General features: G+C 36.6%; 1 protein-coding gene across 4 annotated transcripts in view; it reads left to right on the forward strand.

Moving 5' to 3' along the window:
- The first annotated feature begins 204 nt into the window (after window positions 1-204).
- Window positions 205-15,986, forward strand: part of LOC130449076 (protein held out wings) — a 188,793-nt gene continuing 173,011 nt past the window's right edge. The window contains exon 1 of one of the 4 annotated variants that reach the window (XM_056786737.1): window positions 205-508. In XM_056786737.1, coding sequence (XP_056642715.1) covers window positions 382-508 — 127 coding nt within the window. In that variant the 5' untranslated portion in view covers window positions 205-381. The remainder of the gene's footprint in view (window positions 509-15,986) is intronic. The other 3 variants (XM_056786738.1, XM_056786736.1, XM_056786735.1) reach the window with 3 other exon arrangements.

The raw sequence follows: 15,986 nt of genomic DNA on the forward strand, positions 1-15,986 counted from the left end.
TCTTGAAATTAAACAAATAATAAAAACAACAAGTCTAAAATAATATATTGATCACATTTAATATCATTAAAATCTAAAATCAGACTTTCGTGAAAATTACTTTCAAATGGAATTTTATCGGTAAAAGTGCTTAAAAATAAATCACAGTGGCAACGGCGCTTTGGCAAGCGACCCTTAAAAGGCAATACGAAGTGCGCATAGTCTGCTTGTAGAAGCGCAAGCGCTTCGTACTCTCTCTCTACTCTTCTACAAAGTTTCTTTTAGTTAGACGGTGATGTCCGTCTTATGCTCAGTCAAAAAGTGCGTGAGTTGTTAGTTAAATCGTACATGTTGATAATTATTAATAAACATTAACCTTATCGTGAATAACCGTGAATAAACATGTGTGACCAAAACTCCGCTTCTACTCAGAGTATTGCGGACTACCTCGCTCAGTTATTAAAGGATAGAAAACAACTTGCAGCATTTCCCAATGTTTTTATCCACGTAGAGCGACTTCTAGACGAAGGTAAGTCGTTTAGGGCAGTCTTACGACGATATCGACTCGTTTGTCTTATAACGAATTCTATTTCCCGAATAATTATCGAGATACAAGTGATAAAACAAACATGTGATGGGTTAGTGACGTATTTGTTTGACCTGAGTTTGTTTTCTTACCGGGTTTAGATGTTGAGAGTTTTTTTTATGTAAACAATATGGGCGATAGCTTATTTTGAGGCGTGTTGTTTATTAAATCGAAAACACGCTAAATTAAATGTTAAAACTATGTATTGCTTCTGCGAATTCCTCTGTTACGGCGAAGGCGTGGCTTTATGGTCGACTGCTCGGGCATCGGTATGTAGGTAACTTGGATCTTGTCTCTCTTGTCGAAAGTCGGCCTGGAAAAATTAAATCAGACAATCTGGTGTAAAATACGTTTTATTATATTTAATTTGGCACTACTGAATAGATTTTTCTATTATATAAAAAAGGTAGAAAAACAAATCTGCGTTTGTGTATCTTTACAATTATAACTTTATTATTTATATTAGTATAATGTGTCATTTGCCATTTTTAGAATTCCTATATTAATTCAATGATGTCATTTCTTTCTTGCTTAACAAGTTGTCAAATACATTAAATAAAACAGTAACCTAATTATGAATATTCTGATTTTGCTTTATTACCGGGGTAAATCAAAATTAACTATATTTTGTTTAGGATATAACATTTAATATATTTATTTTGATGCCTGGCGAACAGCTGTTTATAAATAATTCAAATGCACTTTTTTACCTATAAAAAATAGATATGTATTATACAGGATGTCGAAAGAGTGAATTTTTTTTGTAAAATTATTTTAAGATCTTAAGATTTGAATTTTTTTTCTCAATAATGTAGATATGTCTGATTTAATATTATTTGATTTCTATATGACCACAACACTCAATTTAATCGCTTAGGATTAATTAATTTATTGCGAAATCTGCATTAACCTTTTAGTCATCTATAGCTATTTATTAAAGTTGAAATTTAAATTTAAAACAATAAACTTGACTTTATATCGAATACGACCTTTGGCTGATTACAATCAAAATTAATTACATGCTATTAATCACAACCTCGTCTTGGTTTGTCTACTTCCCAGAACACAATATGACTAAATAAATATTGGATTATATTTTTAGTTCTAACGTTACAATTTAGATTTTCTATATATGCGGTATTCAACATCAGTTTTCTTTAGTATAACAAACTAAAAATGAAATTAGCGAGCTACATAACACAACTATGAATATCAATAGAAAAATTGATATTTGGGATATCGTGGGTTCAATATGACTGACACCTTTAAATACAAAATGAAAATTCATGAGTGTTTCGTGCTTGGCTTACTTCTTAAATCTTGTAGGTGTCCATTTTATCTTATCATATAAGCTATACGGATTCAAAATTTATTTTCCGTGGTGGAATATTATGAGAAAATGTGTTAAAACTAATTTAAAAAATAGCAGTCATGGAAAGGTCGGCCATGAGTAGATAATTAAACAGAGTTTTGATAAAATCATGCATAAAACTTACAAAAAAATACAAAAACATTTCTTATAAGATAAAACTGAGAGAAATAATTAAAAACAAAATAAATTTGATTTTGAATTTATAAAAAAAACTATATAAAACTTATAGAGAGCTGCTACTTAAGTTTTAAGATATGGCAACACCGATGTGAATATGTCAAATCTGACATTGACATAGTGAAGTTTGACATTTTTAATGGTGAACTTACTAAATATACATATGAGTAATATTTGAGATTTTTACATATAATTGAAACATTAATCGTCAAAAAATAGAATTAAATCGATGATTTTTTATGACTTTCGACGTGGATTGAACCAACGACAGTGTGTCGATCAACTCGCTTCGACTTTTGATTAGGTTAGGTTAGGATTGAGCACCATCTCGATACACCGCGTTACTTAGTAAGAACAAAAGTTAATTAGGTACTTTACCTGACTAATTTAGGACGACAGAAAAAGCGCAAACAAATTAAATTGATTGTATATATCGAGGTTATCTTTTTATTTCCTTGCTTTGGGCTAGTATTAGGTAAGGCTGAGTACTTTCACCACAAGTATTTATTAATGAATAGAAACAAAGACATAAAACTATGTATGATACCTTTGTTCAACTTGAAAACGTTTATCACAATATGTGACGCGACATACACTTCCCAAATGTTATTTTGATACTGAACGATTTCGATTCTAATAAAAATGATACTAGCTTTTACCCACGGCTTCGCTCGCATCGAATCCATTAAATAAGTATGAGAAATCATTATAATAGAAAAGAACGAACTCTGTAGCTATATTGGAACCTGAGATATAGATCTTTGAATGTAGAAAAATTGCCAAAAATCTACAAAAATCCATAACTCCACGTTGAATGTCCGCGCCTAGCTCCTCTCCAACTCAACCGATTTAAGTGTTCAGAAACTCAAAAGAAAGAAGGTGTTTCAGCGAGTGTTCTTAAACCAAAACGAACTCTGTAGCTATATTAGAACCTGAGATATAGATCTTTGAATGTAGAAAAATTGCCAAAAATCCATAACTCCACGTTGAATATCCGCGCCTAGCTCCTCTCCAACTCAACCGATTTAAGTGTTCAGAAACTCAAAAGAAAGAAGGTGTTTCAGCGAGTGTTCTTAAACCAAAACGAACTCTGTAGCTATATTAGAACCTGAGATATAGATCTTTGAATGTAGAAAAATTACCAAAAATCCATAACTCCACGTTGAATGTCCGCGCCTAGCTCCTCTCCAAGTAAACCGATTCAAGTGTTCAAAAACTCAAAAGAAAGAAGGTGTTTCAATGAGTATTCTTAATCCAAAACGAACTCTGTAGCTATATTAGAACCTGAGATATAGATCTTTGAATGTAGAAAAATTACCAAAAATCCATAACTCCACGTTGAATGTCCGCGCCTAGCTCCTCTCCAAGTAAACCGATTCAAGTGTTCAAAAACTCAAAAGAAAGAAGGTGTTTCAGCGAGTATTCTTAATCCAAAACGAACTCTGTAGCTATATTAGAACCTGAGATATAGATCTTTGAATGTAGAAAAATTACCAAAAATCCATAACTCCACGTTGAATGTCCGCGCCTAGCTCCTCTCCAACTCAACCGATTTAAGTGTTCAGAAACTCAAAAGAAAGAAGGTGTTTCAGCGAGTGTTCTTAAACCAAAACGAACTCTGTAGCTATATTGGAACCTGAGATATAGATCTTTGAATGTAGAAAAATTGCCAAAAATCTACAAAAATCCATAACTCCACGTTGAATGTCCGCGCCTAGCTCCTCTCCAACTCAACCGATTTAAGTGTTCAGAAACTCAAAAGAAAGAAGGTGTTTCAGCGAGTGTTCTTAAACCAAAACGAACTCTGTAGCTATATTAGAACCTGAGATATAGATCTTTGAATGTAGAAAAATTGCCAAAAATCCATAACTCCACGTTGAATATCCGCGCCTAGCTCCTCTCCAACTCAACCGATTTAAGTGTTCAGAAACTCAAAAGAAAGAAGGTGTTTCAGCGAGTGTTCTTAAACCAAAACGAACTCTGTAGCTATATTAGAACCTGAGATATAGATCTTTGAATGTAGAAAAATTACCAAAAATCCATAACTCCACGTTGAATGTCCGCGCCTAGCTCCTCTCCAACTCAACCGATTTAAGTGTTCAGAAACTCAAAAGAAAGAAGGTGTTTCAGCGAGTGTTCTTAAACCAAAACGAACTCTGTAGCTATATTAGAACCTGAGATATAGATCTTTGAATGTAGAAAAATTGCCAAAAACCTACAAAAATCCATAACTCCACGTTGAATGTCCGCGCCTAGCTCCTCTCCAACTCAACCGATTTAAGTGTTCAAAAACTCAAAAGAAAGTGGGTGTTCCAGCGAGTGTTCTTAAATCAGAACGAAGTCTCTATCTTGAATAGAACCTGAGATATTGTGCATAGAACGTGTGTATGTGAAAAACTCCCATAAGTAATGTACAGGGGGAAATCGTATTTGAGTATAACTTGAGAATGGTGAAAATTAGATGAAATCCGATGGTTGATGGCTGATCTGTGCATCTATACCTTTCATTGAAAAAACAAAATCGGTTGGGTAGAACGCCTGTACGGACTTGAAATGGAAATCTTCAATTTAACAGAGTACTTCACTGTATTTTATAAAAAAAAAAAATTCTAGTCTCTTCACTTGTTACTGCGGATACACTTGGTTTCTCACCCTCCTTTAAATAACAACAGAGGTTTTTATATATACACCTAGCCGCTATTCTATTCGATTCCGATAAACAGGTAGAATATCACTGGTAATAAATAATCCGCAGGTATTTCGTCTATTCGACAACGTGCGACCAATGAAGAAAAGTTTTTAGGTATCTGTGAATAATTTATTGGAAACGTAGATTAGATAAACTGTGTCAATTCATTATTGGATCGAAATTTTAAATAGATAAGATTGTATTTAGTAATTCGTGAGATAGATTGAGAGAGAAATACGATTGGGTTGTGTATAATATATAATCGATTATATAAAATAACCGATAAATAGGAAATAATCAATTTTCGATTATTCGGAAATCGGAAATGAAGCTTCAAAAGAACGATTGTGATTTGATTCCCAATAAAAACAAACCAAATAATGAAGCTACACAAGATATTTGTTTTTATGTATTTATAAATTTTTTAATTGTTAAATCGATTATTATATTATTTGATTATTTTATCGATTGTACGAAAAATAGTGTGTATGCCATAGCCGCGAAACTTTTCAACGACATTTTCCGATTAATCGATACTTTTCGATTATTTGATTATTTTCGATGAATCGATTACCGACCTATAAAACGATAAGCAGAAAATGACGTCGGAATGAATAATTTCATAAAAATGGATTTACGAACAAAAACCGTGAATAAATATTCGTTTTTCTGTGCTGAAAACTCATAATTTTCTTTGATTGTAAATCTAACCAATCAATCGATCGAATCGTCTTTAACATTTCGAAATTCCAGTCTTTTGTCAAATTCATTTCCAGTGTGAAAAGCCCAAAATTTCCTCCACTATATTCACGTTGATCTTTTCCATCGGGAATTTTTGAATACCGGAAATTTTTGATAAATTGGATGTTCTGCTAACTAAAAAAAATTTTATTTGAAAGGCCGGTGGTCGACCAAATGAGGTGACGAATCCAGAAATGTTGGAGAAAATCCTCAAAGCGTTACTGGATGATCGTAGACATAGTAGGCATTTCAAAAAGTTGAATAAATACAAAGCTGTGCGTAAGATGGATGCCAACCAACCATAGATAAATTTGAGAAATCAAAACGATGGACTGAAAAGGAAGAAAAGGCTTCAAAGAAGGCAGAGACCGTCCAATCTGCATGCTAGGATATGGCTTTGGCTATTTGGGATGTGCGTGGGATAATTTTCGTTGATTTACTGCAACGTTTGTGCGAAAAAATCGAGCAAAAACGGCCGCGTTTCGCTTTAGAGTGTTGTTTCATCAAGACCAATGCTCCAGATCACACATCCGTTATTGCAAAGACCAAAATTAGTTGACTCAAGTTTGAATTGGTACTTCGTGCATCTTATTCGCCAGATTTAACTCTCTTGGATTATTTTCTGTTCCCAGATATGAAAAAATGTCGGCTATTTTGAAGAGCTTGACGATTATAAAAAATCGAATTCGAATTTTTTTTAAAATTGTCTGCTTTTTATCTGTTGAACCGGGTACTAGGTTCATGGTTTATTATATGGTTATATTGTAAGGATTTATCTTTTTCCTCGTGGAGCGGCCGATGCACCTAATATAAAGAACGGTTATAAATAAAAAAATGTAATTATTTTTCAAAATATTCTCTCTCTATTTCCACACACACTTTTCAGAACGTCAGACGTACTCCGTCTGTTAAATTTCATCGTCGCTTCCACCTCTCAACTCGGTCTTCAGTTTTGAGAAGAAAAATTAGTCGAGCGTAGCCAGATCAGGGCTATTTGGTGGGTGTTCAATTTATGTGAAGCCACATTCGAGTACAGTAGCCTTAGAAAGCGAATCTGTATGGAATGGATCATTGTCATACCTCGGTGATTCTGCAACACCTTTTTTCGATGATTTTTTGACGCAATTGCTTTAAGTTGCTTCACGATTGTTTTTGATTCCTAAAATTCAATCGAAAGGATACTTCCACTTCTTGGAATATCTTTCCAATCAGTCTTTAACCAACTACGCTACGATGATGAATTCTAATGAACTATACTGACCAATAGAAAAAGTAGTTATAAAATCCATTTCCACGATAGTAGCAGAGAATTTTACTACTTCGAATTTCTCAGTAACTCTGTAGAGGAATCAAAATTCCACCAAAGAACAAAAAAAAACAGCTGAGCCGTTCCAAATATATACATTCATTAAAAAATTTAGTTCGGTGACCAGATTTCTTCTTTGGGTAAGAATAGAATGTCTTTAATGGTTTTTCTCATTTCAATATCTAAGCAGTACATACCTTCGTCCACTGTATATAAAACTATGGTTGTCATCAACACGTGATTGAAATCAGTACTTAATTAAATTCACCCCATAGAAAAATACGCAAAGTTAAGGCTTCATTATGAACCGGGGCGACAAAAGAAGCTCTAAACATACTACACAGCTTCATAGTTCGTGGACGAAGGGACGCAGCGTCGCCAGTTTGCGAGTTATTACAAAATACGCAATTTGGGTTATAGACCGGGAGCTGGATGGAGTTGAGTGTGCAAAATGTGTGAACCGCATTCGGTGTATGGTTTTGAACTCAGAAAATCATGCAGATTATGATTATGGATGTTGCCAGGAGCCATATTGGTCAATTTAGACATCTAGTAAATAGACTGATCATTATAACGATTGTTTTAGTGAGAATATCCAATTGATTTTTATGATTAAAGATACTTACAGCTAGTCAAGTGAAAAAATTAAAAATAAAAACAATTATTATTGATAAAAAATTTTTTTAATGCAAAAAAATCAAATTTTCATATATTATAAACGAAAAAATGATAATTATCAATCTTGTTTATTCTGACAATCGTTATTTATGCATTTTCGTATAAAAATACAACAAATATGTAATTTTTTACAAGATCAAGCCATTGTTTTACACAATTGGATGCACATTTACACGGTTGAATCAACAATTCCGGCAGTGGTTGCTTGGTCATTTGTCGTGGGTACAAATTACCATCCTTCCTTTCGTAGCCTAAGAAGGTGTAATCATTTGGCTGTTCGACACTGAGGTATGGATTTCCCAAATGCTTTAGAGCTTCTCGTACAAAATCCAACGATGTAGCCTTTAAAGCATTTTCTTTTTCGAGCCAAATCTGCTAGTCGAATCGCAACCACTCAGATGTAATGTGTAATGCTGGCAAAATACCACAAATATTTTCTCTAAAGGATTGGGCAGCCAAATGACATCCTGAAATGAATTTCTTCTTATAGGAACCGTCGAACCATAAACCTAAACAGCCTAGAAGTGCAAACTTGTTCCAGAAGTAAATTCCGAGGAAGAAAACATCTGTATCAGTACTAATGATTATGATATGGCCAAGTTTGCTTTTCTCTGCGTGAAATATGTGACAAAACATCCTTGAATTCGCTTTAGTAATGCTAATTCTCGACGCCTTATTTTCTCTTCTCTAATATAAGTTGCAATACAAGCTCGATGCCAGGTACAATTGTATGGTGCAGCAAAGTCTGTATCACTTTCTATTTTCTTACTAATATCATCTTTTCTGCGATCCGCTGCTTTTGTAATACTAATAAACGTTTGTCGTTTCGGATTCTTCACTAAATCACCCGTTTTATCACAAAACAAACACGACAATTCATTTATCTTTGGCTTCTTCACATTTATCACTCGTAGTGACATTATCCGCGCTATTATTTGAATAAATAACACTAATAAAACAGTCGACCGCGAAAAAACTTGAATATTATTACTTAAATACTAAAAAATAAACCGTTATGGACTACAAATTCCTTTCTACTGACTACTCCAAGCGCTATGACTCAGCAACTTGCCGAGCAGGGTGAAAGGGATGGGGAAAAGGGAAACCTAACCCTCGAAAAGGGAAACCTAACCAGCACTGCTGCTGGCAACATGTGATTTTCTAATATTTAGGGTCTTAGGTAAAAGAATTTGAGCATAGTTGCCGGTCCTCACATTTTGCGTACTCAAATCCATCCAGCGCCTGGACTATTATGGATAAGAAATCGCTTGGATAAACCGATATAAATATTTGACATTTATAAGTATTTCCAACTGCCTATTGGGTGCGATTTACGACGCAATTACCCCAATACGACTAATATTTTCTCAGTGGGAACTGCCTTAGCACGAATATGCAAATGTTCATACTTATATCTAAAAATAATTAAAAAAAATAAATATTACACAATAAGGTCAAGAATATTTGTTATGTTGTACTAGTTCGTGATCAGGAGACTTAAGAGATAGAGCTCTTTGTGGTCATTTTATTACGGTTTTTTAAGGAATACAGCACAAAAGATGAGAAAAGAATTCCTGGGCATAAACCCATGAAAAACCGATTGAAGTTACTTTCGGGAGATCATACGAAACTTACACCACTTCAAGTTCATCACTCCGAGAATCCTAGACCAATAAAAAAATCTAAAATCAAGAGAAAACTGCCAGTGATGTGGAGATCGAATCAATTTTTTTGCATCAAGGACTGCTTTCATACCAATGTTGCTATTGGACAACCCATTAGGAGGAAAAGATGATTTGCTGATAAACTTTGTCTGGTTAACGGTGCAATTTTTACCTCCGAATACGACTTCAATGATTCGGACAATGGATCAAGAGGTTATTCCAGGTTTCAAGAAATCATACACTCGGACTATGTGTTGAAGCTTGACAATTCTCCTCAAAAATGACTTTAAAGACGTTTTGAATTCGTTATTCGTCTTATTGAAAAGGCACGGACAAATATCACTCAACGACAGTTGGTTTTTGCTTGGAGAAAGCTGTGTTCATCCCTGAGATGATCGGAGTGACACCCCTATAATTGTGGATGAAATTGCGAGGGATCTGCAATTGGGGTGAACGAGGATGATATTGAAGAACTCCTAATGAAACATCTTGAATGGAGAATACCAAAAAACTCAGCGAGATGTTTCTTTTTGAAAAAGAGGAAGCCTAATTCTGCCATTAAAGATCTTTTTGAAGAAGTAGGAAGATGTCAGAGTAACGGTTGTAAAATAGCCACCAAACCGAGATGATGTCAATAGAGTTGCTGACAATCTGTGTCCAGGAAAGCAAAGCATCAATTCTCCTGTTTAACACGCAAATCTGGGACAATCTGTGCTCAGGGTATCAAAGCATCAAATCTCCTGTTTAACACTCAAACCTGCCACAATCTGTGCCCAGGGTATCAAAGCATCAATTCTCCTTTTTAACACGCAGATCTGGGACAATATGTGCCCAGGGTATCAATGCATCAAATCTCCTGTTTAGACCCAAACCCGAGACAATCTGTGCGCAGGGTATCAAAGCATCAATTCTCCTGTTTAACACTCAAACCTGGGACAATCTGTGCCCAGGGTATCAAAGCATCAATTCTCCTGTTTAACACTCAAACCTGGGACAATCTGTGCCCAGGGTATCAAAGCATCAATTCTCCTGTTTAACACTCAAACCTGGGACAATCTGTGCCCAGGGTATCAATGCATCAAATCTCCTGTTTAGACCCAAACCCGAGACAATCTGTGCGCAGGGTATCAAAGCATCAATTCTCCTGTTTAACACTCAAACCTGGGACAATCTGTGCCCAGGGTATCAATGCATCAAATCTCCTGTTTAGACCCAAACCCGAGACAATCTGTGCGCAGGGTATCAAAGCATCGATTCTCCTGTTTAACACTCATACCTGGGACAATCTGTGCCCAGGGTATCAAAGCATCAAATCTCCTGTTTAACACGCAAATCTGGGACAATCTGTGCCCAGGGTATCAATGCATCAAATCTCCTGTTTAGACCCAAACCCGAGACAATCTGTGCGCAGGGTATCAAAGCATCAAATCTCCTGTTTAACACGCAAACCTGGGACAATCTGTGCCCAGGGTATCAATGCATCAAATCTCCTGTTTAGACCCAAACCCGAGACAATCTGTGCGCAGGGTATCAAAGCATCAATTCTCCTGTTTAACACTCATACCTGGGACAATCTGTGCCCAGGGTATCAAAGCATCAAATCTCCTGTTTAACACGCAAATCTGGGACAATCTGTGCGCAGGGTATCAAAGCATCAAATCTCCTGTTTAACACGCAAATCTGGGACAATCTGTGCGCAGGGTATCAAAGCATCAATTCTCCTGTTTAACACGCAAATCTGGGACAATCTATGCCCAGGGTATCAATGCATCAAATCTCCTGTTTAGACCCAAACCCGAGACAATCTGTGCGCAGGGTATCAAAGCATCAATTCTCCTGTTTAACACTCAAACCTGGGACAATCTGTGCCCAGGGTATCAATGCATCAAATCTCCTGTTTAGACCCAAACCCGAGACAATCTGTGCGCAGGGTATCAAAGCATCAAATCTCCTGTTTAACACGCAAATCTGGGACAATCTGTGCGCAGGGTATCAAAGCATCAAATCTCCTGTTTAACACTCAAACCTGCCACAATCTGTGCCCAGGGTATCAAAGCATCAATTCTCCTTTTTAACACGCAAATCTGGGACAATCTGTGCTCAGGGTATCAAAGCATCAAATCTCCTGTTTAACACTCAAACCTGCCACAATCTGTGCCCAGGGTATCAAAGCATCAATTCTCCTTTTTAACTCGCAGATCTGGGACAATATGTGCCCAGGGTATCAATGCATCAAATCTCCTGTTTAGACCCAAACCCGAGACAATCTGTGCGCAGGGTATCAAAGCATCAAATCTCCTGTTTAACACGCAAATCTGGGACAATCTGTGCGCAGGGTATCAAAGCATCAATTCTCCTGTTTAACACGCAAATCTGGGACAATCTATGCCCAGGGTATCAATGCATCAAATCTCCTGTTTAGACCCAAACCCGAGACAATCTGTGCCCAGGGTATCAATGCATCAAATCTCCTGTTTAGACCCAAACCCGAGACAATCTGTGCGCAGGGTATCAAAGCATCAAATCTCCTGTTTAACACGCAAATCTGGGACAATCTGTGCGCAGGGTATCAAAGCATCAAATCTCCTGTTTAACACGCAAATCTGGGACAATCTGTGCCCAGGGTATCAATGCATCAAATCTCCTGTTTAGACCCAAACCCGAGACAATCTGTGCGCAGGGTATCAAAGCATCAAATCTCCTGTTTAACACGCAAACCTGGGACAATCTGTGCCCAGGGTATCAATGCATCAAATCTCCTGTTTAGACCCAAACCCGAGACAATCTGTGCGCAGGGTATCAAAGCATCAATTCTCCTGTTTAACACTCATACCTGGGACAATCTGTGCCCAGGGTATCAAAGCATCAAATCTCCTGTTTAACACGCAAATCTGGGACAATCTGTGCGCAGGGTATCAAAGCATCAAATCTCCTGTTTAACACGCAAATCTGGGACAATCTGTGCGCAGGGTATCAAAGCATCAATTCTCCTGTTTAACACGCAAATCTGGGACAATCTATGCCCAGGGTATCAATGCATCAAATCTCCTGTTTAGACCCAAACCCGAGACAATCTGTGCGCAGGGTATCAAAGCATCAATTCTCCTGTTTAACACTCAAACCTGGGACAATCTGTGCCCAGGGTATCAATGCATCAAATCTCCTGTTTAGACCCAAACCCGAGACAATCTGTGCGCAGGGTATCAAAGCATCAAATCTCCTGTTTAACACGCAAATCTGGGACAATCTGTGCGCAGGGTATCAAAGCATCAAATCTCCTGTTTAACACGCAAATCTGGGACAATCTGTGCGCAGGGTATCAAAGCATCAAATCTCCTGTTTAACACGCAAATCTGGGACAATCTGTGCCCAGGGTATCAATGCATCAAATCTCCTGTTTAGACCCAAACCCGAGACAATCTGTGCGCAGGGTATCAAAGCATCAAATCTCCTGTTTAACACGCAAATCTGGGACAATCTGTGCGCAGGGTATCAAAGCATCAAATCTCCTGTTTAACACTCAAATCTGCCACAATCTGTGCCCAGGGTATCAAAGCATCAATTCTCCGTTTTAACACGCAAATCTGGGACAATCTGTGCTCAGGGTATCAAAGCATCAAATCTCCTGTTTAACACTCAAACCTGCCACAATCTGTGCCCAGGGTATCAAAGCATCAATTCTCCTTTTTAACACGCAGATCTGGGACAATATGTGCCCAGGGTATCAATGCATCAAATCTCCTGTTTAGACCCAAACCCGAGACAATCTGTGCGCAGGGTATCAAAGCATCAAATCTCCTGTTTAACACGCAAATCTGGGACAATCTATGCCCAGGGTATCAATGCATCAAATCTCCTGTTTAGACACAAACCCGAGACAATCTGTGCCCAGGTTATCAAAGCATCAATTCTCCTGTTTAACACGTAAACCTGGGACAGTCTGTACCCAGGGTAGCACAGCATCAATTCTACTGTTTAGACCCAAACATGGTCCCGGGGGCAGACAAGGCGGGACACGGGACAAGCGATTGGAAATCGGGACTGCTCCCGGAATTTACGAAAAAGTAAGATGCAACCTTGGTTTTTGAGCAGAAATATAACTTCTTATATTGCTGGATTTAAAAAAAAAAAGTTAATATGGTTCTCTAAATTCGAACGTGTTTGTGTTGATTTGAAATATTGAAGAAGAAAAATGTGATTTTAGTTCACAACAGAAGTGGTCTGTTTTGAATGACCTGGAGAAGGAAGACATGATTATTTTCAAAGTTTGGACACTTACGATCAGCTGAAATAGCTCGCGTTTGTTGTTCTGTCCTTTTTATGTTCACATATATATGCGAACAACATTTTTTACGCATGAATATTATCAAGAGTTGACTGAGAAGTCGTCTTTTTGATGAAAACTTGGAATCATGCCTAAAATTGAAAACAACAACATAAAAACCAGACGTACTCAAACTTTCCACAATAAATATTTGTTAAGTACTAGCTGACTTCCTACTGCCTCAATCGATAAATAAAAGACCTTTTGTATCAAGAAAACTTAAAAAAAAAACAAAAGAAATCCTTTTTTATTGAAAACAAAAAATATATAAAATGCTCGGTATGAATGAATTTTTGATATCTTTATTGATTAATTACAGAATTTTCCTGTAAATACTGGCTATTTATAAGGTTATTATTTGATATTAACAGAACACACAGTTATGATACAGTCTGTTAATCGATTTAAACCTTTCTGATAAACTATATTGGGAGATCAACTTGGGAGAATCAACTTGGGACACCCCAAGTTGATTCCAACGACTGACCCTGCGATTTATTTATGGTTATCGCAACGGCCAGACGTACCGGAAATTGTAAACACTTAAAATCGAACGGTAAATCTTTGGGAATCATCAAGACATCATATCCTTTGTATTTTCTCTTTATGATCGTTGTTTCAATGACGTGCAAATTGTGAGGTGGTAATCCAGGCAATTCCAGTGAATTTAAAAACTCCGTGGGATAGTTAACTACGTCACCTGGTTCATAACGGTATCGACTGATTTGAAGGAGACCAACTGTCCCGGAAAAAATTCCTCGACAACTTATTTGTCGCAGTCAATATTGCTCGTTCATCCAGCCAATTATGGTTATTGAACTGTTGCGCTATATCTGGGAAAACACGCTGAATACGCTCCTCTTTTGAGTGTGTGATGTGACAGATATCTGTAGGTAATGTGATGATTTCGGTCCACTGCAAAGATAGAAGGATGTACTCTTAGTCTGAGGTATCTATAGACTTAGAGGATGAATCGACGTATTAGTTAGTTGTCGAATGTCAAATATGGTTGCGTTCAGAAATTTAATTCGTTGTACAACATCAAGGAAAGACAAAATTGTTGTTTTTATTTGAGCATTTTCATATTCATTCATTCATTTAAACCTTCTCTGGACTTCCAAAACTAATTCAAGACCAAATCGGTCCAGCCGTTCAAGACTAACGAACAGTTTACTAAACAAGCATATTTGGCTACATTTTTGACTAATAAGTTCTAATAAGTTTGTCGATCACTGGTATAAAGTATTTAAAATCGACTAACTACGAATACTTAAAATTGAAGCAACTATTGTTTACTTTTTCAAATCAACAGTGTCGAATTACTTGTTTTTCAGTTAGTGACGACGATCCCGAATTTACGTGTTTGTTCTCTCGACTATATTTCTTGTATAAATGCGCTAAACTAATTACTCTTTATCTAATTATTAAATTATTTAGCAGATTTTTCATTAATATTCCATATGTTCACAAACTAAATAAATATTATATCTGTAACAGCTGGTTTTCGCTGAACTCTGGGGTATATTAAAAAAAGTAAAATATTTTTTTTCCTATTTCATTTGGATAATTAGAATAATGGTGTTTTTCACCTGAATGTTTGAAATATTAATCGCCGTAAGTTTTTTAACTCAAAATAACTAGGAAAAGAATATATATATGGCAACACTGGATTTATAAATGCCAGAATTTATGTACACTCGTGACTCACGCAATCTCAAGTCACTGACAAAAAAACTGATCACGAAATTTTTTCAAAATAATATTCCAAAAACAAACATATTGTGATCGGTAACCACCCTATTTACGTTTGTTTGCAATAGTGCTAATTAGCGGTACCTGACCCTTATCTAACTGACCCACCACTATCAGTTAGCCATCAAACGTCAACCGATACACATATAGGTTAACAATAAACAAGAATTTCACCAACAGAACAAGTGAAGAAGGTCAGAGTCAGTGAGAAGTGGCCAGTGCGTTGAATATGAGTCAGTCTGCCGTTCGCGGTTCCGGAAAAAAGGTGTACACCCGAGATGACCGATTCATTATCAGTAAATCTGACTGGACAATCAGAATTGACCCCAAATTAACACCTTTCCACCGAGCAGTCTGTCTACGATTCGCCAGAGAACATTTTAATTGCACCGACGAAGAATGGAGCCCTGTTTTCATGTCAAAAGAAAGCACAGTGTGCCTGCATGCAGAACAAGACGAATATCCAAAAGACCTGTAGAAAGATTAGCACTGCGTTCCTTTTGGATGAGGTTCCTGGATGTTCCAATGCTTTTAAAGTTAGCAAAAACCGAGTTGGTTTTTGTTGAAACTAGCAGTGGTGTATAATGGCGAAATTTTAGAGGATTATGTCGTTCCCTATGTCAATTTCATCACGATGAACTTAAGAAAAAAGTTCGGTCTAGAAATCCGACCTCAAAACGGTTCTCAATTGTATATAATCGAACAAGATCGAGTAAAG

The sequence above is a fragment of the Diorhabda sublineata genome, chromosome 9 (assembly GCF_026230105.1).
Source record: "Diorhabda sublineata isolate icDioSubl1.1 chromosome 9, icDioSubl1.1, whole genome shotgun sequence".
Classification (NCBI taxonomy): Eukaryota; Metazoa; Arthropoda; class Insecta; order Coleoptera; family Chrysomelidae; genus Diorhabda; species Diorhabda sublineata.